The 19,794-nt window shown below is 41.4% G+C and overlaps 1 protein-coding gene across 7 annotated transcripts in view; it reads left to right on the forward strand.

Moving 5' to 3' along the window:
- DAB1 (DAB adaptor protein 1) overlaps positions 1-11,818 on the forward strand; it is a 142,347-nt gene extending 130,529 nt beyond the window's left edge. For 5 of the 7 annotated variants that reach the window (XM_083867105.1, XM_083867104.1, XM_083867109.1 and 2 more), the window contains 4 exons: positions 904-1,452; positions 2,271-2,398; positions 3,314-3,412; positions 11,275-11,818. In XM_083867105.1, the coding sequence (XP_083723231.1) occupies positions 904-1,452; positions 2,271-2,398; positions 3,314-3,397 (761 nt within the window). In that variant the 3' untranslated portion in view covers positions 3,398-3,412; positions 11,275-11,818. Of the gene's footprint in view, positions 1-903; positions 1,453-2,270; positions 2,414-3,313; positions 3,413-11,274 lie in introns of all 7 variants that reach the window. The other 2 variants (XM_083867107.1, XM_083867108.1) reach the window with 2 other exon arrangements.
- The last annotated feature ends 7,976 nt before the right edge of the window (positions 11,819-19,794 follow it).

Genomic DNA, 19,794 nt, shown 5'->3' on the forward strand with positions numbered 1-19,794 from the left:
TCCATCACTCAGGAATTGAGTCTCTCAAATTTCAGTTCATTATTTTTTAATTTTATTGAGTTTTGGGCTTTTCCCTTTACAATATGTTTGTGATTACAAAACAGCCTAGAAATAAAGCAAAGAGGAAAAGGTGCAGGAGGACTGAGATAACAGTCAGGCTGGAAACAAGAGTTTTAAAGCTATAACAGTATTAAAATTGAGAGAAGTTACATTATGCAGAGTATTAGTGGTAAGTATTGAATTTAAATGTGAAAGAGCATATCTGTAAAGCACAGTACTTCTATCAATGGAACATAATTATGTTAGGTAGTTTAATTTGTAAAATGTTTTATGCGAGTTTTAGTTTCAGAGCATTTTTTTGTTGTTCTAAATAAAAAAGCACCTGATCTGTAATTCCTACACAGTCAAACTCTTGGTAGCTTTAAAGGAGGCTTCATCTCTGGCAGGAAGCAATTATAATTTTAGTTTTAATCTTTAATTTCCTCCTCAACTGGAGGGGGTTGTGTTAGCCTAATACCTGAAGCAGTTTGTTGTTAATAGGTATTTAGTACAGCAGAAGCTCAAGATCTTTTTGATGTTCTCAAGTAATTGGGTAATAACCAACTGCAAGAGTTTTAATCTGAAATCATCTGGGTTGGATTTTTTTTTAGTAGTAGTAGTAGCAGCATTATGATGCAATTTGAGATGATTGCTTTGCAGAGTCCACCAGCCTGTGGTTCTGTCTGTGAGAATTCAGTGTTTTCAGTTTTCTTTCCAAGGGTGCTGCAGCCCTGGGATCGCTGGTGCAGCTTTGCACGTTCCTTATTCATCGCGTTGCTTTTCCTGCGTGCTCTCCACAGCGCCACTAAAATCTTTTCATCCCCTTTGTTCCCCCCCTCCTCCTGCTCTGTTTATTCCCTGAAGGTTATGTTGCCATGGGAGCTGTCCTGCCCTCCTTCTGGGGACAGCAACCACTTGTTCAACAGCAGTTGGCCATGGGTGCCCAGCCTCCAGTCGCTCAGGTGATGCAGGGAGGACAGCCCATCGCGTGGGGCCAGCCCGGGATCTTTCCTCCCACCCAGCAGCCGTGGCCATCCGTGGCTGGCCAGTTCCAGCCAACTGCCTTCATGCCAACACAAACTGTTTTGCCTTTACAAGCAGCCATGTTTCAAGGTACCATTGCTCCTATAGCCACCGTCCCGCCCACAAGTGATTCCAACAGATCGAGCCCGCAGACAGACAGGCCCAGACAGAAAATGGGAAAAGAAATGTTCAAAGATTTCCAGATGGCTCAGCCTCCACCAGTGCCATCAAGAAAACCAGATCAGCCTTCCCTCAGTTGTACCTCAGAGGCCTTCTCAAGTTACTTTAACAAAGTTGGGATGGCACAGGAAGCAGATGATTGTGATGACTTTGACATCTCTCAGTTAAATTTGACTCCTGTGACTTCCACGACACCCTCTACAAATTCACGTGAGTATTTATGTGCTTTCAGCCATCCCTTTCCTTGGACATGGCTGCTCCTCAAAGCACAAATTCCAACCCAGATACTGAGAACTTTCATGCATGCTCTGGCTTAAGAAATGTGTTTCAGCCATAAAGGAAAACATCAGAGTGGAATTTCAGATGTCACAGAAATAAACAGCCCAGATAGCTACAGTCTGAAATTTAATTTCTAAAATTTAATTTAAATTTAAAATTTAACTTAAAATTTCTAAATTAATTTCCAAAACAGGAATATTTCTTTTGTGATGGGAACATGCAAGCTGGTTGGCAGAAGCCCATGGCATTCAACCTTACAGCTGGTTTCACTTATGTCCTGTCCATACTTTGCAGAAATAAGGGGATGGGTGTTTATTTTAGTAGCTTGGCATATTGGGCATGTGGGGAAATTCATTGAAGAGCTGTAAAATAAGCTTATGGTGTTCATAGCACAGCAATGGGGATTTGCAGATTGCTGAAAAGAGGAATTCATGAGATTCACCAGGGATCAATCAAGACTGTAGGCAACTCACACATTCCTAATGTAATGCAGTGGTGTCTCCCAGGTTCATAAAGACATAGGCCAGATGCAGCCAAATTTAATTTGAAAGTTGTCAAATTAAATCAAACACGTGGGATCGACAATGACAACTGTGCCTGAATTGACCTCCTGCAGCACCTCCTTAGAGAACGATTCTTGGGGGTGGTGAAAGTTGAGGGATGTGAAAGCACGAGCAAATTTTGTGCTAAAGTGTCTTTTTGAAGAAATCAACAGAATAATTGTTGCTGTTGCCTTAATCCTTGTTTAGCTCCAACCCCTGCACCCAGACAGAGTTCTCCATCAAAATCATCAGCATCCCATACGAGTGACCCTGCTGCAGACGACCTCTTTGAAGAGGGGTTTGAAAGCCCAAGCAAAAGTGAGGAGCCAGAGGCTGTGAGTAGCAACAAGGTTTCTAAATCTTCATTTTCTCCTCGTAGCTAGAAAAGATAAAAGCTGATTAAATGTTGTTCTGTAGTGTCAGAAATAACTTTTCCAGTTGGGCTGGGTGGTGCTTATGGGGGAGCTGCAGCCAGAATTCCTGTCCTGCTTTGGGTTTGACAGCTGGATAGCACAACATTTCTGCTGATGTGCACTAACCCTGCATACAAGGAACCAAACTCAGAGTTCAAATGCAAGCCTGTACATGTTAGTTGTATCCAATGTCCTGTCTAGCACATCAGCAGTCACTTTATCACTCATGGTAAGAAAGTTTGGGGTAAAAACAACAAACATGCTGAGGCTGCAGAGAAAGATGTGAGAGTTTGTGTGTTAAAAGATGATGGCTGATGTTGTCTTGCACATTCTTGCATCCCAGTTGCTTGCCTAGCTACGTTCCTCAATGTTCTGGCCCTCGGTATGTGATTTCTTTGCCTTTATGGACCAAAGCAAGAAATGTTACCCAAGCAATGACTGTAAATCACCAAGTGTGTTAGGGAGGTAGGAGCCCGAGTGAGCCAAAGGCAAGAGGGGGTCGCTACAACAAAAAACGCAAAATAACCCAAGCTTGGACTCTTTCTGTTTCACAAAAGGCTTTCAGGGCCTTTTGCAGTTCTGGTTGGCCTGATCCAGTACCTTCTGAAGTCTGTGGCAGCTGCTGCCTGGGCTCCAGCAGGAGCTGGTGAGGTCCTTTGGTGCCTGCAGCAGCTGTAGGAAACAGCCACAGCTTTGGAGAGCAGGTCAGCGAGGCCTCGCCCTCTGGTTTTCATGAGATAGGATGTACTTGTTATGCCCACAGCATGAAAATAACCTCGTGTTGACTTTTCACTTTCTATTGTTGAGAAAAAAAGGTGTTATGTTCTTGTATTCTAGCCTGATGGGTCTCAGGCCTCCTCCAACAGTGATCCCTTTGGTGAGCCAACTGGTGATACTATAAGTCCACAGGTCGGTAGCTAGATAGCACAGGTTGGGGTAGGTATCTGTCCTTTTTTTCTCTACACCTTGAGGTGTTCACTTACTCTTCCACCAGTGACTGCCATTGCTTTCATGGATGCATGGTTTATTTTTTATTTTTTCCTTCTCATCTGTTCCGTTTTACCTCTCCATCCTCCACAGTGTATTCCTCGTGCTTGGTGGTCTGCATGGCTTTTGCCATTCACTGAGTGTTGCAGCTTATGCAAATATGTGTGTTTCAGCTGCCTGCATGCTTTAAAAAATTATAGACTTACTTTACTTTGTGTTCAGATTCTGAGGGCAAATAGGGAAACTGAGCTATTATTAACAACATATTAGGCAGAGCATTTTTTTTATCAAAGCCACCCTGGCCTTCAGTCAGATGTAACATATTAAATGGAATAAGACATCTTACCCATAGACATAACAATCATTAAATAAAATTATGTAATGATACATGAATGTCTCTACCCTAAATCAATGGGATAATCAGTAGAAGAAGCACGTTTATTATCTGCATGTAAAAAATATTGAAATGGGTTTGTGTATTTTTATCTCCAACTGCAAATTAAAAACATCTGAAAATTATCATCATTCATATTACCATTGGCATACTGATGTTTTAAAAATTATTCATCAGTGCAAGTCATTTAAACCCAGACAGACGGGAAAGATGATCTTTTCATCTTTTGTGTTACAGAACACGTAGGAAATGTGGCTGCCTGTGAATGTTCTGTGATTTGTTTCAATACAGTAAATATATTTTGCCAAAAAAAAAACAGTGAAGCTACAAAGTTTTATGAGTGCTGAGTGTTGTTATTCCATCCAAATACTCTCTAGTGTTGCTGTTTGAAGAATATGTTTCATTATCTTCTCCCCGTCTGCCACTCCTGTTTGGTATTGCCCAAATACATGAGTTGATATGGTTTCTGTGCTCCAGCACAGAGCTCCTGGAGCAAATCCAGAGCAGTGGGAGAACCCTTCCCATTTTTGTACAGAAATTCCACTGGCTTTGCCAGTGACTTACCCATCTTCAGTTTAGTTCCAACTCAAAATTAATAGTTTCATTAGGAGACAGTTTATTTTGTGCATTAAATGTGATTTTAAAAAACCTTACAGTAACGTAGCTTTGACCCACTTGGGAATAATGAGGTTCTCTCTTAATAATATACTGTGGGAGGGTATCTCTCCCTTCTGTAGCTTCACCCGTGATCAGCTCCTGAGGGCTGCAGCAAAAGTAGCATTAAGCTTTGTGTCTCCTTGAGTCTGGAAGTGACAGTGTGAGGAGAAAGTCAAGCTGGGATGAGCTGCTCCAGCAAGAACATTCATTATTTACTCCAGTGAGAGCTGCTGCTGCAGATGGATGGTGCCACATGATAATTTGGCTGTGCCTTTGCCTCACCTTGGCCAGCACTGACATCCCCAGCTATCCCAGCTAACTCCAGGAGTTCTTCCCTACATCATGAAAGAGGATTTGCCCTTTATCTGACTCCCACACTCTGGAAACCCACATACATGTGTTTATTATGGTTTATCACAGTCAGAGTAGTTCTGAAATTCAGTGCTACAAGAACAGTGTGTTACCAATGCTTGCATATGGTTTTGCTGCATTTTTCGTTAATCCCCGTAGAGCCTCGCATCAAATACGTATAATTCTCAGAAATATAGTCTGGGAAATGTTAACTAATGTTCCTGATTATCGTATTACAGTAATTCCTAAAAGCTGTAGGCAGGGACAGGAAGCTGAACAAAAAAAAAGAAAGCCTCTCTCCAGTGAAGTTCCACTAATATCATTGTGCCTGTGTGCAGAGGCATTCAGCAGCAGTCCATAGGAAATCCACTTCCCAAAGCCAGCCCGTCTAATTCTGCAGCCTGGTGTCGTCAGAGCAACGGGAAGTTTAATCTCCATGGAAAATTATCAATTCAGGACTTACTGTGGAGTTGTGTATTGAGCTCTGCATTTGGAGAGAAACTTAATGGGGAGAAACATGTCGTGCCAAAGAATCACAGTCTGCACAAAAGCCACTTTTGTGGCTTAGATGGGAGATTACTTTGCTCTTTAGGACGTGGTTCTTACCCCAAGAACAGCACAGTAACAACTCAACTGAATGGACCTTTCAGGAACAGAGCATTGTGTGCAGACGTGTCAAATCTGTCTGTTCCCAGCATCTCTGAAATCAGCTCTGCCCATAAAGTATCTTCATTTATCTTGATGTATTCACAATATCCACCTGCCTGGTTTTTTGTTCCCTGATCTTTCAGGGTATCACAGCAATTTGGTTTCTTGATTCCTTCTGACACTCTAAATTATCATCCAGTTACTATCTTCTTTTCTCCTATTTTTCCCCTCTTCCTTTTGCAACTTTCAACTTCAGCTCTCAAAATCCTCATCCTTCCAACAGCTGTTCTAGAAATCACCCTTCCAGAAATAGCTATAAGCTCTTAATAGGTAAACATGACATTTTATGGATATATTACATTTTTGTCCCTTTTTGGTTGAAGATAAGAAGCAGAAATGCCCAACTACCACAGGTGAAGTAAGATTAACTCTTTGCAGAGCTGTTTATTGTATTTGGTTGTTTCCCCTTTGTTCATGCATGGTGTTGAGGACAGATAGTGATTTTGCAGAAGAGAGGAAGAGAATACAGAATGTCATCTTCAGATTATTTATGTTTAATCCCTACTGCTGTCTTTAGATTATGTGGAGAGTAACTGTGGTGAAAGGAGAGAGAGGGAAAGAGTAGTTTCTTAGCTGTGATCCTCCCAAATGTCTCAAACATTTCTTATTGTTGACACTTTACATTAAAGCAGGGAGTTTGAACAGAGGAACAAATGCAGCTCTACTGAGCTGCTGCCTAACTCAAACCTTGCACTGGCAATCCTTCACGAGAGATTCTCAGGAAACCTTCAAAACATTTGTGGCCAGAGCGTATCTCTCTGAAAAAAAATGGTTCAGTTGTTGTGAGAAATGTGTGCAGACAATTAGGAGCCCTCAAAATGTGTCACACCCTTCACGGTGCCATCAGCACTGTCAGGAGAGCAACAGTTCTTTAGAATATTTGTCTATCAGCTTTTGGTGGTGCTTTGGTGGCCCACTGCCATCATCCATCTTGGAGAAAGTGCTGTGCTTGGTGATAAATGTTCCTAAAAATCTTAGTCAGCTCCGGGATGGGCTGCTATAAACTCTTTTCTTTGGGCTGGTTTTAGGAAGTGGAGATAAAACAGCAATTTATGGACAAAGCCTTGGGTTACCTGTGAGCTTAGTGAGCCTCAGGAGGGAGTATCAAGCTGATTCTGCATCCTCCTCTTACTTCTGTCCCTTTTCTGTTGCACCAGGACTCAAATAAGCTCAAAACACTACAGGCTGTATTTGCAGGACCTGTTCCACTCTTTCACCTGGCTCAGTAAGAACTGGATAAAGTCCAGAGAGACATTCCTAATTACAGGTGACCTGTTCTTGCTGTAGGCTCTAAAGCTGTCATTCTCAAGCTAAAGACACAGTGCTGAGCAGGGCTAGGAACCTGAGAGAAGTAGTGTTGTGTCTTTGGAAGGGGGTCACACATTGGGAAGTCCTGTTTCACTCCAGAGAAATCCTAAAATTAACATTTCAAGTCTCCTGCTCGGTTGGTTGTTCCTGTTTCCCAGGAAATACAGGAGCATGAGCAGAGATTCAGGCTGCTCTGTGAACAGGGGCATCCTACAGGGTTGCCTTCATCTCTGCTGCTGCAGTCTTCTTCAAGCTGTCCATTTTCATATGGCCACTCATACAAGGGCTTCTCACCTCTCCAGTGTCACCAAGCCCACCTGAGGTATTGTTACCCTTCCCTTTCTGCAACTTCTTCCTCTAAACAAGAGACAGCATTCTTTGTGGCTTGTCTAGAGCTATGTTCTTGCTGATCTCCAACCCAACAGTTCAATTTAGGGACAAGCTCTCCTCACTTCCTCTGTGATGAGGTCATTGAAAAGTTCCCTGTCTTTTGTATGACAACTGATTTTAAAAATCTGCTTGTGAAAATTTAGCATCTTTGAGACTTCTGAACAATTTGCTTCAAACTGGCCATTAGGTTCAATTGTTACAAAGGAGAATTGACAGATCTGTAGATAGGATGATATGTGGATGACAGCTCTGTAGACAGATATAATTGTGTGGCTACTGTTTTGGGAGAGGGGCCCAGAAATAATCAGTGTTTCTTGGCTCCAGTTCATTTTTATATCAGGACCAAGATATGGAGCAGGTTCATCTTTCTGAGTAGTTGTCACTGCTTTTTTATTTCCTGGATGTACAGCATCCATCTCGCTACTAAAATGACAGAGATTTTTAGAATGCTAATAATTAAACTGGATATTTGAGACTAGGAAATATTCCTAGGTAGATTAATGGTAAGAACAGGGGCACTCTCCAGAAATAATGCTGAACTAGATGGTTGCTGTATTTATGCTGCTAATGGAGGCTGTAAGAAAAATAACCAAATATTAGTAAATAATAATTAGTAGTAAATAAAAAAAGTAGCTGTTAATGGGGCAGTAGGAATGAACTGTCTCATCACCAAAGATATTTAATTTCAACCCCGCTTGCCAACTTTACTCTGTCCTATTTTGCCTATGGGTCAGCATGCAAAAAAAAAAATCAGAAAAGACGCTTCACACTCCCACCCCCTTCACTTGCATCCCCAGCACCAGATGCTCATTTTGTGTGGCTCTCCAGCACACTTATTTCATGAAACTCTTTATCATTTGAGCCTGCCCTTTCTGATCAGTCAGCCAGGAGAAAAAGTGGCTGTAAAGGGCACGGAAATCTGTGCGGGCCTCACCTCCACAATTGAGAACATCTTGCCTGCAGCTCTGCACGGAGCAGGTGCCTCGCAGTGATCAAAGGGCTGCCAGGGTAAAAATAGTTCCTTCCTAACCCACAGTTATGTTTTGTGAGTGAGTTCACCCCTGCAAGCCCGAGTAGGTGCTGAGTCTTTCAGGAGATGCTCTCCAGTGATTAGTTCTGCTGGGGAGCAGGTGTTAATATCTTCAGATGCGATGCAAATTTGCTTCTAGTATTTGCATAATTCTATTCCAAAGCATTTAGCACCTTTGTTGCCTCACACGGTAGTGGGCTACACCAGAAATGGGGTTTGCTGCTGTCCTGTCCCCCTTAAAATGGGAAGAATAAAGTGATTTGCAGCATGAAGTATTTCTGGAATACAGCAGCAAGAAAAAAATAAAAAAGTGCTTCCAATTCTTGTCTTGGTTTCTCCCCGTGGGTTGATGAAAGCACATCAGAAGTGATTCTGGGCCAGTTCAGCAAGGAAAACACTGTAAGATTTGAGGGGTTTATGTGACTTAGAAGCTTTGACTGCTATTTTATTTATTCCTCTCTTTTTGTTCTGACAAAGACCAGTTCTTTCCTTTCCTTCCCTCTGCATCTGTTCCTCATGCAGTGGTGGAAGTAGAAGGCACAAAATGCTGGTGAGATCCTGTGAGAAGAAATAATGCTCACCTGCCTTTTCATAACCTGCCCTGTGACTTTCATGTGGATTATGTAAAAAAAAATAAGGGAGGAGGGGGTCATTTCTGCTTTCAAGACCCTACAGAACAGTACCTGGCTCTGTGAGAGGAGCTGTTCATGAGGCCAACAGCACTCAACTCTCCTTTTGCCTTTTTGCTCTCCCTTTCTGTTCTGTTTTGCTCTCTTGAGTATCAGTGTTTTACAGACACCATTTGGGCTAAAAGCATGCTTGAATTGGCTCAAAATAATACTAGAAAACAAATCTCAGGCATTGACCAAAACCCTCTGACTGGGAAGACTGCACACAATTACTGCAATTAATTTCTCGTTTAGGCATCTGAAGGGAGAAATCAACTGAGAGGAAGAAGTAAGAGCACACTTCTCATGCAGAATGCTCTGGTCTGCTAGAAAAGAAATTTTTCAAATCAGTGAGAAATGCAAGCCTTTGCCACATCAGGTGTTTGTGCAGATAAATATTGGGTACGAATCAAAGAAGTTTCTCATTGTAAAGGCTGTCTCATGCTTGTTGGAAGTGCTACTGCTGATGAGGAGCTCCTCCTCCTCCTCTTCCAAGGGTGTGGAGTCCAGTGGCACCTTAGGACACCTGTTACTTCAGCACATCTGCATATCTGAAGGACATTTGAGGACAGCTCTAACAAGCAGACTTGACATTTTGAAAAGCTCTTTTCTTCCCTGGAGGCGTTTGAAAAACTGACATCTTTTGTTCCAAAGGGATGTTCTCCCTCCCTCTCCTTTTCTTCTCCTCCTTCCTTTTCACTTCCCTTTGCAATGACCTTAGGTTCAGCAACTGCCTGAAGAATGGCCTGGTGTGTGTGTCAGGTTCACACATTAATTAGTACAGATTTTCTCTGAACTAGATGTGATAGATCATTCTGCCAGCTTCAAGCCTGCACATGAAAATTGGCATAGGTAGACTTAAGGCGCAGTGTGTGAAAAGCAGTTATTTACTCTCAGTCATCTCCTTTGATTACCTTCAGTTTTTCAAGGTCACAAAATGTATTTGCTTCTTGCTGTGGATAATTTCAGCAGCATTTATTTAATCATTCCAGAGGATTTCTCTCACTCACAGTGCTCGTAGCACTCAGGCTCCACGTGGGCAGGGGATGGGGAAACAGGGTGTCTGCCAGCTCCAGAAATGCAGCAGTTACGGGGAATAAGAGACAACTTTCCTTGCCATGGAGGAAACAGGTCCTATTTTGGATTTGTTGTGTGCTCTTGCACTCTTAAGGCAGGACTGGGATGGGGCAGAGCCTGGAGCACTGACTGGGCACCCCGAGCACAGAGCACCCTGTGGATCCACCTTTGGGCTGTTCTCCTCATCCCCAGCACCACTTGGACAAACTGATTAAAGTCTTGTGCCATCCCCAGGCCGGCCTCTCTGTGCTCCTCAGTGCCCAATGATCTGCCAACCTTCTGAGGGTTTGAGGTTTTTTTTTTGCTTAAAAGTCAACTTCTGCCAATGCTGCTGCAACATGAGTTGGGTCTAACTCGGTTAAATTCAACGTCACGGCGTGGTATTTGAATACTTATCAAGCTGTGGAGAGTTAACGCAGTGTGGCATTAATTAGCCTTTCTTGCCTGTCTTGTTCCTTTTTTAGATGTCCTTCTTAGTTTAATTAATTAGTTTCTGGAAATGAAGTAGAGTTGGTTCCAGGGTCCATGGATGGTTTGCTTTCCACCGCAGCCGAGATGATCGCAGAAAGCACAGGGTGTGTCAGCTATGAAGCAACAGCTGAAGAACATGGCAGCATTTCCCCCTTCCCACATCCAGGAAATTCCCAAGAAAGTATCTATTAACAGGTTGATGTGCTTTTCCTCCCAGCTTTAATGGATGTAATAATGGTTCCACAGACTCCTAATCAAACTGCTGCAGGGCTGGCGCTCCTCGTTCTTCATGGGCCACTCATGTTGTTTTAAATCCCATCACAGCTTCATTAGCTCAGCTTTCCATGGCGGGTTCTGTTTGCAAGTGGTTTCCTCATGAGTTGTGCAAAACCCACAGTTTTGTTCTGCAGTTGTGCTGCTGGGGGGAAACTCAGCCTTGTACACGGGCTGCAAGTCCAGCCTATGAACTTCCAAACATCCAGCCTTATGAATTACCATTTAATTCCCTCATATGTCCATGCCCAGCAGTGAGGGTCAGTGCGTGACCAGTGCTGGAGGAGGAAATGGATAGAAAACACTCATTTTCTGAGCTAATTCCCATTTTCTTCGCCACAATAGCTCAAGGCAGCACAGAAAGCGAACACTTCCTGTGGGTTTTGCCTCACGAGGTAACGCTGCTCTCAAGCAGATGTTGTAAAAATGTTCTGAAAATGCTGTCTGGAGACATCTCTGCTCATTTTATTTTTGTTATCCCCAGGAAGCAGAACCTCTCTACGCGCAGATTAACAGACCTAAGAAATAGCATTGTTACAGGCTTGTGGTGCTCCAAGACTCAAACGAAAACCCAACAACCTGGCGGGCCTTTGGCTTTCATGCTTTTTTCCGATTGATTTTGTCTGACAAAGGAGAGAGATTGCCCTCCTGGACTGGCTCTACGAGTGTTCCTGATGTGTGTATTTTTTTTGGCAACCAATGGCAGATTCCTATGGCAGCACAAAACAAAAACTCTCCCTTGCTTCTCATACCACGAGTGCAGCCCCATCCCCACAAGTGGTGGGTATCCAGACTAGGAAATCTTACTCCTCGGTCTTCTTTTAAACGTTTGTCACCTTCTGTGTGCCACCTATAAATAACAAGCATCTGAAATTTATTGGGCGTTAGACATTGCTTTTTTTTTTTTTTTTTCTTTTCAGCAAAAAAAAGCAGAGTCTGTATGTAGCAGTGGCATTATCATTCAGCAGCCTTTGGGGCATGAGTCTGCACTTTTTATGTCACGGTGACATGTTTTTCATTGTCATTTACATCAGGCTGATCCTGACCCTTTTTTTTCCCTCTATGTAGACATATTTAAACAACAACAACAAAATACTGGCAATGTCATTTTTTTTTCCTTTTTTTTTCTTTTTTTTTTATTTGTATTTCTCACTCTGTAATTTTGTATGAGTGACAGATCTAACAGCAAAACGCGTCCTGCAGAAATGATTCCCAACTTGAAACCACAGAACAGAACTCGGTTCTTTATCCATCCTTGACTGAAAATGTTGCCAAATGGACCTTTAAGTTCTAGCACATCATGAGGAAGAAATGCTGCTTTCTGTTGGAATGCTCATGTTGTGGGTAGAGAAAGGACATCGAGTCCCACTGAGGAAAGACAAAAGAGTCAGTATTTCCTAGGAAACTCTAAACAAAGTGCAGAAAAGGAATATTTTTATTTCTTCAATATCTTGCTGCTGTAATGCTATGCAGACAAGTGTTTTCTTCTCTGTGTGCCATTTTTGATGAAAAAAAAAAATCATTTGCCAAATAATACTGGTATGCTTCTGGTTTAGGAGTTTGGATGAAGCGGACTTGACAAATGGGACAAGGACGGCATGGATTTTGGAATAACAAACTGACTCTGTGATCAAAATTGTTCATCTTTATCACTTTTTGTACATCAGAAAAAAAATCAAATGGGATTTTTATTTTATAACTTGAAAAAAAAAATCTTACTGTTAAACTCTTTAAATGTTTAAGGGGAAATGGCTTTAAGGAGTTCGAATGAAAATTGCCATTTTTTTTTTTTTTTTTGTAAATATAAATGTTATGAAAATTCTTTTACTAATGCCATTACACAGTAGAGAAGGTAGCAAGTTGCAGTGCTTGGGAGGTGTGGCAAACCCAGTTTGTGGTTCTCACGTTACATATGTTTTTTCACATGCTTAACAATAATGGGCTGAAGCTCAAGTGCATTTGCCAAAAGCACTCAGCTTGTCAGCAACTAGTGAAATTAATGGGAACACATGATTTTATGGTCTAGCGTTATCACACGGACATAATTCCGCTTACAAGAGATCACTTTCCATTGACATTCCTTTGAACCTCTGCATAGAAGTCATCCAACTGTTTACACGCAGAACAAAAAGAATTTAAAACTTCCTTTTTTTACATTTATGAAGCAAAAAGTGCAGTGTTTGGGTTCATATGTTTAGCACATGATTTTCATAAAGAATCTATATATTTTTGCCCTACAGAGAATTGTTATACAGGTCAAATGTGTTTTCCTGATGTTCCTATGCAGTTACGGTATATTGAATTTAGTGGTTTAACACTAAAAAGAAAAAAAATAAAAAGAAGAAAAAAAAAGAAAAATAGAAAAAGGAAAAAAGGTTAAAGAAATCAAAGGATTAATCAGTTTTTAGGGTTATTGTGCAGATTTTGTTTTAAAATTGACACATTAGGATTTACATTTTTGTCATGATTAAAATAGACCTGGAGTTCTAAGTGTTTTACTTTCTTTCATCTCTGTTATAAGCTAAAAATGGTTTAGAAGGCAGAATAACTGGAGTGGTGATTGTTGGTATGTGCAACCAAATCTTGCAACACGATCCCATTCTTTTATTTGGAATTAGAGAAATTAGAGAAATGTGTGTTGCAGAATGTATGTGAATGAGAAATTAGCTGTGAATAGACCTAATGAACCTGCAGAGAGGAGAATTTTATCCCCATCCACGGTCATTTGATGCTCGTTCCTTAGTCATGTGCAAACAGCTTCGTAGCAAATCATATTTTCCCATTGGAAGATCAAGTTCTCCAACTGGAGGATATAATTTGAAACCTGGTGGATCGAGTGTTTCAGGATTAAAAGCAGAGGTAAAAGTGTTTCTGGAGGATATTTCTGTCAATATTTTCCTGATTTGCACAGTGGTGCTACTTTCTTCCTCAGAGGCTTTCTCTTTTTTTTGGGTGGGGGGTTTTGTCCAGCACATGGAACCACAAACCCAGTTTTGGTTTATCACAGACATTTGGAAGTTTAATGTCATCAGTGCATTTCCAGTTATGGGGTGAAACACAGAGAAAAGAAGTGGTTGATGTCTCAGAAACATCACATTTGTAGGAAGCAGATCACCCATGAACAGGTGCCGAGGGAATGAGGCTAGAATTCTGGTGTCTCTCCTGGGAGACAACTGGGCCATCACCACGGACCTTGGTCTTACCTTTGCCAATGCTCATAAATAAAAACAGGTTCTGGATTGTCTCGTCATACAATCGTCCTTGTCGTGGCTGGGATGCTGAGCTGAGAGGGCTGCAGGGCCTCTGCACTGTACCAGTATTGTAGATAACTCAAATATCCAGCTTGTGCAATTGTTTAATCCCTCATCCTTCACTAGCACTAAATTCGTCACTTTAAATTTACAAACCAGGGAACCCCACCAGCCATCCTGTTACCATCCCCCCCGTCCCCCTGTAGGTTCTTGATCTTTGCCTGTCATGAAAAGATATTTTGATAGATCGTAGTCATCCAAGTGTCTGATGGAACCTTTCATCTCAATAACGTACTGGGCACCTTCTTTGCAAAAAAAATGTTTACTCCGTGGTTTTCATTCATTTTTATTTCTGCATTCTGACACTTATTTTTTTAATAAAGATAAGAAAGATAAAATGACTGTTGCAGTACATTTCTAAACCTACTTTAACTTTACCTCAGATAACGACCATTTGTTAACATATACGGACACATTATTTTTAACTTTATGTGTAACGCATTCAGCAACAACAACAGAAACCGACAAATTTTTAGAGATTTTCCATTAATTTCTGTAACACACCATGTAATACTGTTATGAATAAAAAACATTTTAAAAAGGTGTCATTTCAGTAAGTTTTGTTTCATAGCTTCTGCTCCTCTGGGATAATTCTGCCAGACTTAAAGTGCAATATTGGTGTCTGGCATGACCTTTATTTTTGACAGTGGAAATACCTGGGAAAGGAGAAAATCCTCAGTTTGGGGAATAACTAATCTTTAACACTAAGTGTTGCTTATCTTGCAAATGCATAACTTGCTGATTTTAATTGCTGCCTCCACTTTTTCCCCCTATTTTTGGGTGTTTTAGGATGAGCATCTCAAACCAGGAGGTAAATGTATCATCTCCTGCAAAATCCCAAGTTCGTGGGACAGCCTATGCTGTGTGATGCTTCCAAAGCTGGTTTATCTTTGTGGCATGAGAGGCTGAAATTAATTTTGCTTGCTTTTTTTCATTCAGGTGGGATTTGAAATTAAATATGTGCATTTAAACATGACAGTTGCAAAAGCAGAATCCCCCCAAAATTTCCAGTAATGTGCACAGAACTGATAATAACGCTCAGCTGAGAAAGAATTTTCCCATTCTCTGCCAAGAGAGTAATGCAGTAAAATTTAAGTGTAAGAAATACACATTTTATGTACAGGGAGAGAGGGAAGTGCGGATGTGTGCACATATATTTTATTGTATTTCTATATTTTGATGTCTCATGCCTTCCTTGAAATGCCCAGTAGGTCATGGTGAAACATTCCTTGCCTTTGTCGATCAACACTGTTGAAATACTTGGATCCCACTTGAGAATAAAGGTTATTCTGCTGTGGTGAAAGCACACCAGTGTTAATGGCATTTTGATTTGTGTGTAGGTAACTGTACCCAGGTGTCCTTGGAAGGAAGAATGTGATCTCTGGTTTTCAACCAGCCACAAAACATCAGCTTGAATGAGCCATAGCTAAGTGTGTATTTAAACTGAAATGCATTTTTACAGTGAAGACTAAATCCGGTCTTGTTGATCCTTTTCTGGTACCCTCACGGTGAAGTTGGTTGAAAAATCAGAAAAAATCAGAAAAATGTTGTACAGCTGTTCTGTAAACTCAGTTTAAAAACTCAGAATGAGCAGGTTTGAGGTGTCACCTGGCAATGGTGAGGAAGGGGAATCCCAAGGAGGGAGGGCAGGATCTGTTCTGTGTGTTCAGAAGGGGTAAGAATGTATTCTCTACTGTGCTGTTTGTGCGCTGTATCACATAAATACTGCTGTAACTCAGAGTCTCTGTATTGTATATGAGAGTGCCCAGCTCAGATATGACCATTTCAAGAAATGGTCCCAATTTAACCAATGCTAATTAAGCCCACGATCTCCTGCAGTAATGAGGATTTCATTAGCACACGGTTTGCAGAATCAGCCAGTGGTTTTACAGCAGTGAGAACGCTGACAGATCTCTCCTTTCCATGTCAGTGGCTTCTGGGAAAGCAACTGCTTGTATAGACTGGGAATACGCAATTTTCACTCCCTCACGTTGGATTAAAGGCAATGTTTCCTGTGCTTTAATCACTACTCACTGACAGTTGCTGCAACAGAGAAGGTAACCCCTTTCTGGCTGTTTTTTAGGTTGTGAAATACATTTTCATGCACTGTTTCCTTTTTTCTTTCTTTGCTTTCTGAAGAACTCCTGTCCTGTCAGGTTCATATTTATTGCTTTCCTGGCAAATGCTGTTCTCAGTCAGAAGAATATCATGTCAAAGAAATGAAAGGGGATCTGTGTTGGCAGTTTTCCACTGAGGTTTGAATCTGTTCTCTACAATTCCCTCCCTGAGCCAACGTGGGATGCACACAGTGGTGAAGGAACACAGTGAAAGTCCATCTGAGCAGCAGCCCCTGGCTTCTCCCTCTGCTCCTGTTTGTTCCATCCTGGGACTCAACCTCCTGCTCCTGGCTCTGGTTTGATGTTACTGCTGCAAAACTCATGATTTATAAGAGTATTTCTCTCTTGTGCTGAGGTCTTCTGCCAATTGCTCTTCTCACACTGATTTGCTTTTTAGGATCAGCCCCATTAAAAACCTTTATTATGTTGTTTTTAAATGCCTGAGGTAAGACTGGCATGGGGAATAATAAAGGTATGGGTTTGGTGTGGGGTTTTTTTTCTGGTTTTATTTCTGTCTGAATGTGGGGCAAAGCTGAATTACACATTTCATCTCATGACAGTGAGGAATATGGGGAGATATCCTGATAGGATTTCCTGAGAACCTGTAACATGGCCTGTCTCTTTCTGAAATTATCCTACTGGAGGCAGGAAATATCAGGTCTATTAGTGAAACAGCTCTCCAGCTATTAGTTTTTAGAGCTTTAAATAGTCTTATCTCAATGGATGTGTTTGCCCTGTGGCTCATCTATCAACCTAAAATGTTTTATCAGCACCTGAAAAAGTCTGAATGAGAAGAATAGCCTCAGATGTTGCCCATTCAAGGGGCTTTTAGATACAAAATGAGGGTTTTCTTTTTTTAAAAAAAAAGGTCTTTTAAGATCTGATATTATTTGCTGGCTTTTCAACCCTGTATCATGGCTCCTGTAGCACCACTTCTATAAATACTCCTCACCTCAAAGAAAGGAAATCACAATAGATTAAAGGAAAATCAGGTTAACAGGCAGCAATCTCTGCCCATTCAGCCTCAGACATTTGTGAAAATAAAGGATTAGGAAGAATTACTGCCAGGTACTAGCTGCAAAAAAAGCCCTTTTGTGGCATCTTTGTCTTCTCTAACAGTCATTAGAGGTGTAAGAGCAGCGCTGTGTCAGAAGTGAGCTGTATTTGAAATGAGCAGGAGTTAAAGTGCTGTGAGAAATGTGTTGCATTTTCTGTAAATTTTGTACCGTTTATTTGACACACAGATGATGAGTGTCTTCTTATTTCGCCTTAAAAAATGTTGTTTCTAGTTTGAAAACAAGTTTGTGTGTGTGTTGTCTTGAGGTCTAATGGAGAGGAGATGGAGTCAAGGGATGGGACATGAAGGGAATTTCCTTTTTTGTCTTCACAGGATTTTGGGGCTTTCAGAGTAGGTGAATCTATGCCAGATTGGGGCTCAGTCACAATGAGACATTATTTTTAGTGGATCAAAAGCCAGAAGAGGAGAATTAAGTTCAGCAAGGTGAGTTTTTTTATGTGCAGGGCCTTCCAGAGACCAGCCTCACACCAGAAAACAACAGTGTTAGTAACAAAAATGGTGATGCAGGTGGGGTTTGTTGTAAAAATCTGGTTGTAAATTTTACCATATATTTGCCACCTTATGTTCTTCACAATTAAAATTAGTGGGAAGCTTCCTTTTACCTTTGAATGAGCTTTTCAGCACAAGGAAATGCGATCTGAGTTCTGAAGCAGGGAATAAAACAGTTTTCCAGAGGATAAAAAGAAACTTTTTGGAAAGTGCACTGATAATTCTGTAAACAGCTGCTTGCTGGCTCCAGTCTGATCTTTCCCAGGGAAGGCCTTTCAGCTCTGATGTGTTTCAGGTTTTTTTTTTCAACAGGAAACTGCCATTTAAATAAACCACCATGTTTGGTGAAACTGTAGAGGATTTATTTCCAGGGAGCAAAGGCTCACAAAACTTGGGATGTGAACTCTGCAGGGGACATGTTGCGCTTGCAGGCTCCATTTGCGTGGTGGGCGTTTGATTTTCAAGTGTGAAAATCCTAATTCAGCAATGTAGAGAGTTGGTTTGGGACTTCAGCTCATCAGAAAGCCACAGCTGCTGCAGAAACCAATGGAGAAGGAGCAGCAATGGAAAAGAGGACACAGAAAATGTTAGGAGGCAACATTCCCCCCGATCCATGGATTCAAGGAAGCAGAAAATGACCTGATGTTGCTGCCATGAATTTCATGTGTTAGACCTACCTCTAATTAAATCAGGTTGTAAATTATGTGTAAAACCTGATGGTGCTTTTTGGTTCTCTCTGAAAAGTGTGTTGAGCTGCAGGAAATTCTGCCCTGCTCCTGTTTTAGCCTCACTTCTGGTAATTCACCACTCCTTCTGCATGTTCACCACTGAGATGTGCGTGGTCAGAGGCAGCAAAACAAAGATGGCAGAGAGAAGCTTGAAAATTCCACATTCTGAGATCACTGTCATGGGTTGAAGTTATATGTAGAGGGTGCTCTGAGGTTATAATCTTGGTTTATCTTTTACTGCTGTTGAAATATTGGATGTGTGCTAATTTTCCCAGACAGCAAAGGTCCCGTGGATGGAGAGGTCTTCCTGTAAGTGGGGTTGTTTTTGTGGGGTTTTTTAGGGGTTTTTTTGTTGTTGTTGGGGTTTTTTTGGGTTTTATTTTTGTCATGGACAAATGATTAACAGCTGAATCAATCGTGCCAGAGGTTGAGCAAGCTGTATCACACAAGCACATCTTGGGTTCAGGCTGGGGCAAAGTCATTTGATAGGAAAAAAAAAAAAAATCAAGCAAAAAAGACAAACAGAAAGCTTTGCATGGCCTGAATCATCTCTCCTAACAGATTGTCCTCCATGTCTAGAGGTCAATTTATCACTGTGCTCAGTAACTCTGGGTTAAAAAAGGGCTGCCTGAAATAGAATCTTTTATTTGGGGCAGATTCCTACAAGGATTTGGTTAATGTACCTCTCTGTGTTAAATTGTTAACTTCAGGCTGCCAAACCAGAAAGATGTCTCAGCCAGTTGCTTATTTTGCAGCAATGTGGCTCCACAGGCAGAATAATGTAATTTGTAAGGTAACTGTGGTACCTTAAGGTGTGGCACTTGGCCAGGTAATGGCACTGAGGTTCTTGGGTTTTTTGATATTAGTGAATTTGAATAATTTTATGTATAGCAGCCATCATTGCCATCATGAGCAAATTAAAATGTATTTACTCTTTGTACCACCAAAACACTCAAAGATGTGTCTCAGGGTGAGAGATTGTGCTGCTAAAAGCCAGAGTTGCACAGAGTCAGGCTCTGTCTTCTCAAAGACGTTGTCCAGCAAGGGGAAGGGTGGAGAAACACGATATTCCTCATTTTGTGCAGGGAAACACAGATTCAGAACTTTGCTCTCTCTAAGGTGCTTGCTGTAGGCTAAGACTAACAGGAAAATTAAGGGAAAGACTCTTGTGTCTCAGGAATCAAAAAGCTGTACCTTGGAGGGAGAAGCAGCAAGATGTGAAGGCTCAACAGGCAACCAAAGAAAACCTCTTCCAGGTTCCATCTTCATCTGCCTTTGAAT

This window comes from Zosterops lateralis (assembly GCF_965231275.1).
Source record: "Zosterops lateralis genome assembly, chromosome: 9".
NCBI lineage: Eukaryota > Metazoa > Chordata > Aves > Passeriformes > Zosteropidae > Zosterops > Zosterops lateralis.